Source organism: Rana temporaria, chromosome 13 (genome assembly GCF_905171775.1).
Source record: "Rana temporaria chromosome 13, aRanTem1.1, whole genome shotgun sequence".
NCBI classification, from domain to species: Eukaryota; Metazoa; Chordata; class Amphibia; order Anura; family Ranidae; genus Rana; species Rana temporaria.
Window position 1 is genome coordinate 7977440 of NC_053501.1, and position 13824 is coordinate 7991263.

The 13824-nt window shown below is 48.1% G+C and overlaps 1 protein-coding gene across 1 annotated transcript in view; it reads right to left on the reverse strand.

The window, feature by feature from the left end:
* Nucleotides 1-13824, reverse strand: part of PTPN21 (protein tyrosine phosphatase non-receptor type 21) — a 77097-nt gene that overhangs the window by 22905 nt on the left and 40368 nt on the right. The window contains exons 6-10 of the mRNA XM_040333924.1: nt 12112-12182; nt 8531-8699; nt 4264-4352; nt 2172-2259; nt 166-242 (exon numbers count right to left, since the gene is read on the reverse strand). Coding sequence (XP_040189858.1) covers nt 166-242; nt 2172-2259; nt 4264-4352; nt 8531-8699; nt 12112-12182 — 494 coding nt within the window. The remainder of the gene's footprint in view (nt 1-165; nt 243-2171; nt 2260-4263; nt 4353-8530; nt 8700-12111; nt 12183-13824) is intronic.

Genomic DNA, 13824 nt, shown 5'->3' on the forward strand with positions numbered 1-13824 from the left:
AGACCCTTGCTTTAGCCCCTTGTACCCCATGCCCTTTATTAATATACACTGGTGGTAGACAAGGGGTTAAGGAAGGGGCAGGGCTGAGAAGGTGTCGGGGTCCCCAATTCATGGAATACAGAGAAATGGACTGGAAACCTTTGGGCTGGGGGCCCGCGTACTCACAGGTTGCAGTTCATTCTGTAGAACTTGTGCCGGGCCACGCACATCCTCCACACGTATTTGGCAGTTTCCATGTCTTCCTAAAAGAGCAAAAACAGGAAAAGTTATTGGAAAAGGGAAGCGTGGATCATCCAGCATCCGCTAAAACCAAAGTAGAGCCTTGAGACCTGCCAGGTAAATCGGGCCGTGCCAAATTCCATCCTTAAAGGAACACTCCATTAAAAAAGTGAAAATTGAACTATGAGATGCACGACGGGAGCACACCCATTCCGCTCTGTACATCATCCTGTCCATGGGCGTCCACTCCATAGGGCAAGGGAGGGCGCTTGCCCCCCCCCCTAGAAACCAGTGCCATGATCCTGTCATTACTGTAGGTCACCAGTCTACCCTCCTTCATATCCTGGAGACCCCTACAGTCATGGCCAAAGTCTTTGAGAATGACACAAATATACATTTTCACAAAGTCTGCTGCTTCAGTGTTTTTAGATCTTTGTCAGAGGTTACTATGGGATACTGATGCAAGCATTTCATAAGTGTCAAATTATTATTATTATTGACAATTACATGAAGTTTATGCAGAGGTCTTTTTCAAGATCGCTGCAATTCGCCCTAACATGCTGTCAATCAACTTTTGGGCCAAAGTCTGACTGATGACCGCCCCCTATGCTTGCATTATCAATGCCTGGAGTTTGACAGAATTTGTGTTTTTTTGTTTTGTTTTTTCTATTGTTCACTCGCCTGTAGAGGATTGACCATGACAAGTTCTCAATGGGATTAAGGTCTGGGGAGTTTCCTGGACATCGACCCAAAATTTGATGTTTTGTTCCCCAAGGCGGTCTCCGGTGCCACAGAGAGGGCCGTCTCCGGTGCCACAGAGAGGGCCGTCTCCGGTGCCACAGAGAGGGCCGTCTCCGGTGCCACAGAGAGGGCCGTCTCCGGTGCCACAGAGAGGGCCGTCTCCGGTGCCACAGAGAGGGCCGTCTCCGGTGCCACAGAGAGGGCCGTCTCCGGTGCCACAGAGAGGGCCGTCTCCGGTGCCACAGAGAGGGCCGTCTCCGGTGCCACAGAGAGGGCCGTCTCCGGTGCCACAGAGAGGGCCGTCTCCGGTGCCACAGAGAAGGCCGTCTCCGGTGCCACAGAGAAGGCCGCCTCCGGTGCCACAGAGAAGGCCGCCTCCGGGGCCACAGAGAAGGCCGCCTCCGGGGCCACAGAGAAGGCCGCCTCCGGGGCCACAGAGAAGGCCGCCTCCGGTGCCACAGAGAAGGCCGCCTCCGGTGCCACAGAGAAGGCCGCCTCCGGTGCCACAGAGAAGACGGTCTCCGGTGCCAGAGGAGACAGAGGAAGCAACCCCACACATGAATGATCTCAGGATTCTTTACTGTTGACACACACAGGACTGATGGTGGCGCTCACCTTTTCCTTTTCGGACAAGGTTTTTTCCAGATGCCCCAAACAATTGGAAATTCATCAGAGGAAATAACTTTGTCCCAGTCCAGAACCCCCAAGAGTTCACAGTCCCTCCAGAAATCAGAGATGCCCTTATATCAGCACCTCCTACCCTCTATTCAGGCTACCTTACCATGAGAGCTCAGGAGTCGCCACAAGCAAAAGTGTGAGAGCCGAAGCTTTATGGTACATGCATCTCTATAGGACACTCACTGTCTCCGACTTTGTGGTGTCTCATAGCAGCGACACCTATGCCGAAATCAGGAGATAGGGTCTCCTCCAGCCCCTCCCACTTCACATTCCTCACCAGTCAGATGACCTCTACTCTCTTCCCCCCCAGCCATGCCTCGAACTGCATGGGCGGCTGCTTAACGGGTTGCCGCGGGTTTCAGGGACAGCCTTGCTGGGCGGCCGCAATAAGACTGGGCGAGTGGTGTGGGCTTCAAGAACAGCTCAGGATTCGGTGACCCCTGGCAAATCATCATTCGACCCTTGAGGGGGTCCCGACCCCCAGGTCGAGAACCACTGCTGTAGACAGACATAAAGAAACATGAACTGCTCACCGTCTGAAACTGGATGGTCTCCTCCTTGCTTGCCAGCTCCAAGGTGAAAAACGATTTGTTATGAGACATATTAGCAATGTCCACCCACCTGTAGAAAAAAGAGAATGGGGGACCCATGAGATGTCAGATGTGAGGAAAAGGGTGAAATGGAAATTCTATTTCCATCTGGTGATCCATCCAGAATGTCTGTTGCTTTTCAAAAGCACATGCTCTCCAGCAGAATGTATCAGTTTACATGGATGAGACAAACCACTTAACACTGGCAGGAAGTGCTCACCATGATCAGCTTTAAAATGTATTCACGTAAAATCTTTATCCAAAAATGGAAAAAAAAAAAAAAAAAGTTTGCTGTAACCAATTAGGCGTGAGCTAGAGTTCGGCTTCAAATTTAAAATTGGTGTATTTAAATCTGCCAATACATTTAACACTCTCCCCCCAGACTGAAAATGCTGTTGTCAGCTGTGCCTCCTGTACTCCTTCATCCAGAGTTGGATCTCACTAATACTAGAGGTGCATTACTGGGCAGAACACCAGGTGAAAACAGAGTGGAGGAAAAAATAGAAAAGAACACTAATGCAGCCACCACCTGCATCTCTGCCCCCCCCCCCCTTCCCCTGGATCACACCGCTGGCCTTATACACACAATGCTCAAGCTCTCTGCCCACCTCCCCCTGGATCACAGTGCTGCCTAATACACACAATGCTTCAGTTCTCTGCCACCCCTCCCTCTAGATCACACCACTGCCTTATACACACACACACAATGCTCCGGCTCTTTGCCCCCCCTCCCCCTAGATCACACTGCTGCCTTATACACACACACACACAATGCTCCGGCTCTCTGCCCCCCCTTCCTGGATCACACTGCTGCCTTATACGCACAATGCTCAGGCTCTTTGCCCCCCTTCCCCTAGATCACACTGCTGCCTTATACACACAATGCTCCGGCTCTCTGCCCCCCTTCCTGGATCACACTACTGCCTTATACACACAATGCTCCGTCTCTATGCCCCTCCCTGGATCACACTGCTGCCTTATACACACAATGCTTCAGTACTCTGCCACCCCTCCCTCTAGATCACACCACTGCCTTATACACACACACAATGCTCCGGCTCTTTGCCCCCCATCCCCCTAAATCACACTGCTGCCTTATACACACACACACACACACACACACACACACACACACACACAATGCTCCGGCTCTCTGCCCCCCCCCCTTCCTGGATCACACTGCTGCCTTATACACACAATGCTCCGGCTCTCTGCCCCCCCCTTCCCCTAGATCACACTGCTGCCTTATACACACACAATGCTCGGGCTCTCTGCCCCCCTCCCCCTGAATCACACTGCTGCCTTATACACACACAATGCTCCGGCTCTTTGCCCCCCTCCCCCTAGATCATACTGCTGCCTTATACACACACACACAATGCTCAGGCTCTTTGCCCCCCTCCCCCTAGATCATACTGCTGCCTTATACACACACAATGCTCGGGTTCTCTGCCCCCCTCCCCCTGGATTGCACTGCTGCCTCATATACACACACACGCACAATGCTCCAGCTCCCTGGCCCCCTCCCGCACTCTGCATCACACCGCTGCCTTACACAGACTCATCACTGGATCTCACCTCCATGTCCAGCCACGTGCTTGAGGCTCGGTTCTCCATCCCAGAGTTTATGACCGGTGCTGCTTTTGGAAGACCATTCCTTCACTTTCCACACACTGCACTACTCTCACCGCCTCCCTCTGAGTTCACAGGAGCCGGAACTACATTGGGGTATTGTATCAACTACATTGGGCATCAATCCGTGCTGACAGTATTGACTGCCAGCGAACATTGAGAACAACATTGGGCAGTATACATCTCCCACAGTTTTGATTTGCAGCAGCACCCCTGGGGGCCACCTTTTTTTTCTCGTGGAACACAGACCACTGGTTGGCGACCACTACTTTAGAGTATGTACACCTACGTACTTGATTTTATGCACATGGTTTTGGAATGGGACATCCAACAAGCTCATAAAAAAATGTGATGTCAGGTGTGCACAGACTTTAGGCCAAACAATCATAACTTGAAGGCTTACCGGAATAAAACAGGTGGGCGGCCATTTTTGTGTCTCACGAAGATCCCGGTCAGACAGGCTCCAATAGAGAGGTCGGTACCTTGACTGTCCTAGAAACAAGAAAAAGAAACAAAAAATAATTGTCACGTCGACCACAAATGATATACACAGCTCTGTAGTGGAAGCTTCCACCACTCAAAAAACAATTGGTTATAGACTATAGATATATTGGTTATAGATGGTGGCGTTGTTCTCGTCCTCCTTGAGTGGTACCATCTTTCTAGAACTCTGCATCTGAAGGTAAAGCGGAACTAGACCCATTTGATTTACCAGTTTAAAAAAAACAGTAGTATTACCAGCATGCCAACTGTCACATTGGTTAATGAGAGGGCACACCTGGGCACTGCCCAGGGGCCCCAGCACTTTCCCCAAAGCAGCTGGACCTTGAGCCCATGCTGCACTGAAATTGGGGGCCCCATGATGGCACTGAGAGTGATGGATACACAGGGGAGGCAGGCTGTCAGGGAGAGCTGGGGGGGATATCTGGAGTTTAGAGGGGTCAAAGTGCTGAGGGGATATCTGGAGTGTAGAGGGATCAGAGTGCTGGGGGGGGATATCTGGGATGTGGAGGGGTCAGAGTGCTCGGGGGATATCTGGGGTGTAGAGGGGTCAGAGTGCTGGGGGGATATCTGGGGTGTAGAGGGGTCAGAGTGCTGGGGGGATATCTGGGGTGTAGAGGGGTCAGAGTGCTGGGGGGGATATCTGGGATGTAGAAAGGGGTCAGAGTGCTCGGGGTATATCTGGGGTGGAGAGGGGTCAGAGTGCTGGGGGGATATCTGGCGTGTAGAGGGGTCAGAGTGCTGGGGGGATATCTGGGGTGTAGAGGGGTCAGAGAGGTGGGGGGATATCTGGGGTGTAGAGGGGTCAGAGTGCTGGGGGGATATCTGGGGTGTAGAGGGGTCAGAGAGGTGGGGGGATATCTGGGGTGTAGAGGGGTCAGAGTGCTGGGGGGGATATCTGGGGTGTAGAGGGGTCAGAGAGGTGGGGGGATATCTGGGGTGTAGAGGGGTCAGAGTGCTGGGGGGATATCTAGGGTGTAGAGGGGTCAGAGTGCTGGGGGGATATCTAGGACGTAGAGGGGTCATAGTGCTGAGGAGGCTTCAACTTGTTATACGTCGGCGTAAGTGCTTTGTGAATCTGGGCTTTTGAACCTAGAATATTGCACCTTTTTACAATATTCTAATTTTCCGAGATTGTGGTTTTGGGGTGTTCATGATGTAAGCCACAATCATCACAATTATGACAAATCACGGCTTGAACTATCTTGCTTGGCATGTAATGAGTCTCTCTCATATATTCGTTTCACCTTTTAAGTTGCATTTGTGAAATAAATGAACTTTTGCACGATATTCAAATTTTTCAGAGTTTCACCTGTATGTTGTCACTTTGTACAGCACTACAGAAGATGTTGGCGCTATACGGAAATCAATCATTTTAAACTCTGTCAGGCATACAACTGTAAAGAACTTATGTATGGCAGAGAAAAATCAGCTGTTTACGGGAGTAGTGTAAATCGGTGTTACAGGAGGTGCTCCAGTCCTGCAGGCCATCACAATATGTTATAATACAGTCCTATGGACCGTCACCCTTCTGCACTGATAAGAAAATAATTATTAAAAGAATTCCTGGAAGTATTTTTTTGGCAGGATCTATAAAACAAGAACAGCGCGTTGCCGATCAGAAAAATCGCTCTGCTGCAATAAAGCAATCTAATCGTATTTGTATAAATATGACAGAGATCAAAGAGAAAATCTCCGCTTTTTAGAGGCCATCAAAAACGCCACGTCTCCAAATCTCAGAGAACAAATCAGAAGGCTTGACATTTGCCTGGCTTCATGTGAAAAGAAGTTTGGGAGGTGAAGCGCAACGAAGGTCACAAGATCACATGATAAAGACTTGTTCTGGCACAGCGGCGGGTGTATTGAAGATTAAGGTCGATATAAATCAGCGCAATGTCATAAGGTCTTAATTCCCTACGTACACCGTACATAAATCTATGGGATGAATTAACAGTTTGTAAAAGCCGAGATAAAATTATTACAACGTAACTTTTTAAAGTAAATGTTAAAGAGGAAGTAAAAGTCTTCCTCTTTAATTGCACCTACAGGTAAGCCTATAATAAGACTTACCTGTAGGTAGGGTTGTCCCGATACCACTTTAAGACCGAGTACAAGTGCCAATACCGATTCTTTTTTTTCTTTATCATGTGAAAGTGGCACATGTGTCAGTAGTTTATTTTTCATTTTTATTATGTTTTACAATAGATATTTTGTTATGTTTTTTTTTTTTAATTTTATTTTTTAGGGGAAAAACATCGGTGGACACATCGGACAATTTTGACACATTTTTTGGACCATTGTCATTTTCACAGCAAAAAATGCTATAAAAATGCACGGATTACAATGAAAATGACAATTGCAGTTTAGGGGTTAACCACTAGGGGGCGCTGTATGGGGTTAAGTGTGACCTCATCTGTGTTTCTAACTGTAGGGCTGAACGTGTGATGTCATTGATCGTCTTTCCCTATATCAGGGAACAGACGATCAATAATTCTGCCGCTGTAAAGAACGGGGAAGGTGTCACCTTTCCCCGTTCTTCAGCTCCGGTGACCGATTGCGGGACACCGGCGGGTCCCACGGGCGCGGTCACAGAGCTTCGGACCGGGTCGCGTGCGTATATCGGCGTTAGGCAGTCCTTAACCGGTTAACGACCGCCGCATGTATATGTACGTCCACAGAATGGCACGTACAGGCATATGGGCGTACATGTACGTCCCCGCCTTTCCGCGGGTCGGGGGTCCGGTCGGGCCCCCCCCCCCCCCGCTACATGCGGCGGTCGGAAAACCCGCGGGGAGCGATCCGGGACGAGGGCGCGGCTATTCGTTTCTAGCCGCCCCCTCGCGATCGCTGCCCGGAGCTGAAGAACGGGGAGAGCCGTATGTAAACACACCTTCCCCGTGCTTCACTGTGGCGGCTGCATCGATTGACTAAGCGCTGAAGTACAGCGTGAAACGCGTCGGCCCTTACTGTACCTTTTTTGCTTGCGGTGAATGCATGTGCATTTGAAAACAAAGACCTAATTTGTTTTAGTCATTTTTGGAGTGCGGCAATCCAGACTTTCTTCGTTTTTTTGCTACAATCAGCATCGCCAGCACCCTGGTGGTTCAACAGCCCTTAATGATAAGTGAGACTCACCTGGAGCGGTGAAAGATTTGTCTGTGCATCGATCGAGTGATCCCTTTTATAGGGAGACTCGATCGATGACGTCAGACCTACAGCCACACCCCCCTACAGTTGTAAACACACACTAGGTGAAGCCTAACTCCTTCAGCGCCCCCTTGTAGTTAACTCCCAAACTGCAACTGTCATTTTCACAATAAGCAATGCAATTTAAATGCATTTTTTGCTGTGAAAATGACAATGGTCCCAAAAATGTGTCAAAATTGTCCGAAGTGTCCGCCATAATGTCGCAATCACGAAAAAAATCGCTGATCGCCGCCATTAGTAGTAAAAATAGGTAGAAGAATACGTATCGGCCTAAACTGAGGGAAAAAAATTTCTATATGTTTTTGGGGGATATTTATTGTAGCAAAAAGTAAAAAATATTATTTTTTTTTCAAAATTGTCGCTCTATTTTTGTTTATAGCGCAAAAAATAAAAACCGCAGAGGTGATCAAATACCACCAAAAGAAAGCTCTATTTGTGGGGAAAAAAGGACGTCAATTTTGTTTGGGAGCCACGTCGCACGACCGCGCAATTGTCTGTTAAAGCGACACAGTGCCGAATTGTAAAAACGCCTTTGGGCATTTAGCAGCATATTGGTCCGGGGCTTAAGTGGTTAACTTGTAGGTCAGTGATTGCGAACCTTGGCACCCCAGATGCTTTAGAACTACATTTCCCATGATGCTCAGCTACACTGCAGAGTGCATGAGCATCATGGGAAATATAGTTCCAAAACATCTGAAGTGCCAAGGTTCGCCATCACTTGTAGGCCGTCAATCCCTCCCCTCACGCCAGGGTACGAAGTGTAAGCCGAGACTCTGACCCATCCTTTCAGCCCCAAATCCATTCGCTGGCGAAAGCTTGTAGACTTCACCCCTGCAACATCTGTAAAATATACTTCCCTTTTTAACAAACAAAACCACCAAGCTACTCATTCACTAAATAACGTTTGAGAGTTCCAAGTAATTATGTAGCAAAAAATAAAAAAATTAAATGTAGATTCTTACATGTATGACAGAAATGTCAGAATTGGCCTGGCGGTCCAGCAGTTGAACGTACTGCAGCTGGTTGCCTCTTCCATGGATTACCTTGGCTGGGTAAGTTTCCTCGCCATAATTATCAAGGCGCTCGATCTCCTGCATGTACAACATCTCCGCCTCGGGGGGAGACAGACCCCTGCAGATGACACAAAGATACCCAGTGACTGTCCGATTCCAACACACGTGATGAATATTTCGTGAAATACTAGACAATACATCACACAGGTAAATGGAGAGAGGGGGACGAAATCAATCAACAAGCTCTCCAAGCAAATCAGGTGGCAGAATAATGAAGTCTACTTAGAAACACGAAAATGGGAGTTTTAAGGCGACAAATTAATCAAAATAAACAAAATTTTATTAAATAAACTTTAAAATCGACATATGAAAATTCATACGATTGTGGTACATGGTATTTTCAGCTCTACATGTTCCGCCATCAGCATGGCTTCCTCAGGAGCTTATTATAAACCTTTGTGTACAATAACGAGAGAATGAGTGCGAAAGAACGAGAGAGAGAGAGAGAAAGAACGAGAGAAAGAGAGAGAGAGAAAGAACGAGAGAGAGAGAGAGAACGAGAGAGAGAAAGAACGAGAGAGAGAACGAGAGAGAGAGAGAGAGAACGAGAGAGAGAGAGAGAGAACGAGAGAGAGAGAGAGAGAGAACGAGAGAGAGAGAGAGAGAACGAGAGAGAGAGAGAGAACGAGAGAGAAAGAACGAGAGAGAGAGAGAGAAAGAGAAAGAACGAGAGAGAGAGAGAGAAAGAGAAAGAACGAGAGAGAGAGAGAGAGAAAGAGAAAGAACGAGAGAGAGAGAGAGAGAGAGAGAGAAAGAACGAGAGAGAGAGAGAGAGAGAGAGAAAGAACGAGAGAGAGAGAGAGAGAGAGAGAAAGAACGAGAGAGAGAGAGAGAGAAAGAGAAAGAACGAGAGAGAGAGAGAGAGAGAGAGAGAGAGAGAGAGAGAGAGAGAACGAGAGAGAGAGAGAAAGAACGAGAGAGAGAGAGAAAGAACGAGAGAGAGAGAGAAAGAACGAGAGAGAGAGAGAGAAAGAACGAGAGAGAGAGAGAGAGAAAGAACGAGAGAGAGAGAGAGAGAGAAAGAACGAGAGAGAGAGAAAGAACGAGAGAGAGAGAAAGAAAGAGAGAGAGAGAAAGAACGAGAGAGAGAGAAAGAAAGAGAGAGAGAGAGAGAGAGAGAGAGAGAGAGAGAAAGAAAGAGAGAGAGAAAGAACGAGAGAGAGAAAGAACGAGAGAGAGAAAGAACGAGAGAGAGAAAGAACGAGAGAGAGAAAGAACGAGAGAGAGAGAAAGAACGAGAGAGAGAGAAAGAACGAGAGAGAGAGATTAGTATATTCAATCAGCATAAAAAAACAAAAATGTATTTATAAGGACCATTTAGGTCTGTTAAAGATATACAGGAGCTGAGCAGAGCCATAAATGGGCCTGCAGTACCTCATTTGGCCTGAGGTTTTCAGTGCTCTCTGAGCCTGCATTCCATGGCCACTGGTGAGCCTGCATTCCATGGCCACTGGTGAGCCTGCATTCCATGGCCACTGGTGAGCCTGCATTCCATGGCCACTGGTGAGCCTGCATTCCATGGCCACTGGTAAGGCTGCATTTCCATGGCCACTGGTGAGCCTGCATTTCCATGGCCACTGGCGAGGCTGCATTCCATGGCCACTGGTAAGGCACTGCAATTCCATGGCCACTGGTAAGGCACTGCAATTCCATGCCCACTGGTAAGGCTGCACTCCTGTACCTCGCTGCCCAGCTGTGTACCGATCCCAGCTTAAGTCCTCACTCTGCCTGATGTTCCTGTACCTCTCTGCCCATCTGTGGATGACCTTCTGGCTTGTGTCCTAGCTACCAGGTCCAGGACAAGGAGTGGGCAGGAGGCGCGGCTGACCTGGGCACTGGGGTATCATGTGAGCTTGGGGGGCGACAGCGACTAAAAAAAAATTCTAGGAGAGAAAATCTGGGAGTGTGTGGGGGTTTGCTAAAAGAGGTGATATGGTAGAGGGTATTTTTTTTGGGGGGGGGGGGGGGGAATATGCGCTAGAAGAGATGCTTGGGGGGTACTGGAGCTATGAGAGGGTGGGTGGGTGGTAGATTTGGAGTGGAGGGAGAGAATGTTGGGGGGGCACAGTTTGGCATTTTCACCTAGATAACCTCTAGAAGACCGTGTCTCTGCACTGCTGGCTACGCTCTTCAATCTTTCCTGCCTAGTGATCAATGATCCTCTGCTTCCTGCAAACACCAGCTGGCGCTGCCTGCTACACCGGCTCTTGTGCCACTCCGTGTCCTCACACCTCCTGTCATCAATACCAGTGGTGTGGCACAACAGAAGTCACCTCTACAGCTCAATCTCCACCAGGTGCCTGAAAGCAGGACCTTTATGGTCCACAGGCGATTGTGGAATTACTTGTTGCTCTGAAGCTTACACAATGTATCTCTTGGGTATGTGTCAACACATAAGGGCACCTCTGACAGCTTAGACCATTTATAGTGCATCTAAACCCATGAAATTCTAGGGTGGTTCCCTCCTCAGGTTTGAAATTGCTTAGACAGCCAGACAATGGGCTCAGCAATTAATAATTGAATGTTGAGAACAATATGACAACAGGAAAAAAGGTGCCCTAATTCAACGCGTTTTGGCAGCCAGCCTCCAGTTTAATCGGGTTTTAGAAGAAAAAAAACAAAAAGTCACAAAGCTTCCTATAGGGCTCGATCTAAAAAAACTCCTAAGAAGTGTTCTCTGCCAGGGAAAGAACATTAATGATTGCAATCTACATGTGCTGGAGATACTCATATGGGATGCATCACCTGCACTTGTATAGGAAATGGCTCAGGTTTGTGTTGGGTACACACTAAATTTGAATAAAATAGTTAATGTGCCCTGTGTACTACGTATATATACACAGTGGAACCTCGGATTACGAGCATAATCCGTTCCAGGAGAATGCTCGTAATCCAAAACAACTCGCATATCAAAGCGAGTTTTCCTATTGAAGTCAATGGAAACGAAAATAATTTGTTCCGCATTGACTTCAATGGCATGCAATACCGCATGCGGCCAGAGGTAGGGGGGGGGCCGGAAACGGCCGGAAAGGCCCGAGGACACCTCGCAAACCATGTAAAGACTTAGTTCCCGAGGTTTGCCGAGGTCAGCCGAGCTGTCCTCGGGCCTTTCCGTGCATTTCCGAACACTGCCCCCCCCCCCGCCACCTCAGGTCAAAACGCGGTACTGCACACCGCTTTGGCCTGAATCCTGCTCATTTTGCGAGACAACACTCCCAAACCGAGTCAGGATTTTTTTTTAAATACAGCGCTCGTATTGTGAAACGCTCGTCAACGGCGTTACTCGCAATCCGAGGTTCCACAGTAATATATATATTTACATAGTAGGTGAGGTTGAAAAAAAAAAAAAAGACACAAGTCCATCATATGTGTGTGATTATATGTCAGTATTACATCGTATGTTGTTGTCGTGTATTTTATTGGGTTTTCTTAGGTAATAGAGTCTCTGTTAAAGGTCATTGGGAACGTACCGCAGTTTTTGGTGAAGCACAGCCACGCTTTGCGTCGCCTCCTCCAGGGTCTTCTCATCCTGGATCCATCCCTGAAGGCAAAAGGTGACATTTTATACATAAGAACATATTTTGGTAGAAAATAAAAGGTGGAAATTCATTATCTAGAAATGAGAAAGGAGTGCCCATTCACGCTTAATGTGTTGCGGCAAAGCACACTAAAACACGTGCATTAATGTGCACTGCCACAACTTATTGCATGCGCCTACTCTATGTGTGGTGCATTGCTCTACTATTCTTTCTACAGTACAGCCCAGCGCACAACAAACGCACATACCATGCATTATTATAAATATATATATATGTGTGTGTGTGTGGTAAAACTGCTATAGGGCAAACCTGAAGTAGCTAAATATGGACTGTGCAGGGGGCATTTCAGACCTCTGCAGGGAGACCACTGCATCCAAGGGAAAGGCGTTTCTACTCTGGCTGCTTTCTAAAGAAAACAAACTGTAAGGCTCCATGCACACTGAAGCTGATAAACTGTAGTTTATTGGCGTTTTGGCTTTTCGTCTAGAGAGAGCGCTGGAGCACCGCCCTCTCTGCCTCTCGCACTGCCACCGAGTCATGCATTGCATGAATCGATGTTATTGTCGCCGCTGGTCTATTTAGATGGCCGGACCTTGAGCGCCGGCCACCTGAATAACGGCAGCTGGTTGGCTGTACGGAAGTGCCTATCAGAGCCTCAGTATCCGGAAGCTTATCCAGGATAAGATTCCTTGGATAAGACTGACAGGCGTCTTAGCCAATCAGGTTGACCGGTTCTGGCTACCGGTAACCTGATTGGCTGAAGCGTCATCGAGGGCGGGAGAAGACAGACATCGAGGGACGTGGATGGCTAACTCCAGTAAAGGTAAGTGCCGGGTGGGGGGGGGGGAAAGGGACATTTTACAGGGCACAGCGGCGACGAAGGGCACAGTGACATCAATGGGCACAGTGGCGACAATAGGCACAGTGGGGACAATGGGCACAGTGACATCAATGGGCACAGTGGCGACAATTAAAGGGCACAGTGACATCAATGGGCACAGTGGCGACAATGGGCACAGTGGCATGAATGGGCACAGTGGCGACAATTAAAGGGCACAGTGACATCAATGGGCACAGTGGCGACAATTAAAGGGCACAGTGACATCAATGGGCACAGTGGCGACAATGGGCACAGTGGCTGTGTTTAATGGCATGGAATAGTGGCTGCATTTGATGGCATGGCACAGTGGTGACAATTGATGGCACAGTGGCTGCGTTTGATGGCATGGCACAGTGGTGACAATGGATGGCACAGTGGCTGTGTTTGATGGCATGGCATAGTGACTGCATTTGATGGCATGGCACAGTGGTGACAATTGATGGCACAGTGGCTGAGTTTGAAGGCATGGTACAGTGGCTGCATTTGATAGGCACAGTAAGGCTGCAATTTTTTTATTTCGTTTGCACTCTATGTTAGCCTATGTGCACACCTGGGCGTTTTTTAGTGTTAATGAGCTTTGGAGTTTATTGGCTTTTTTCTGAACGCTCGAAATTTGCGTTCAAAGTGACGTTTTTCAACGCTGAAAGACACTCAAAAGCATTTTTTTTATCCATTGAAAAAAACAAAACAAAAAAAAAAAAAACTACACTGAAAAACGCTGATTAAAGCTATTGCAAAAACGCTAAAAAAACTTTGAAAGGCTC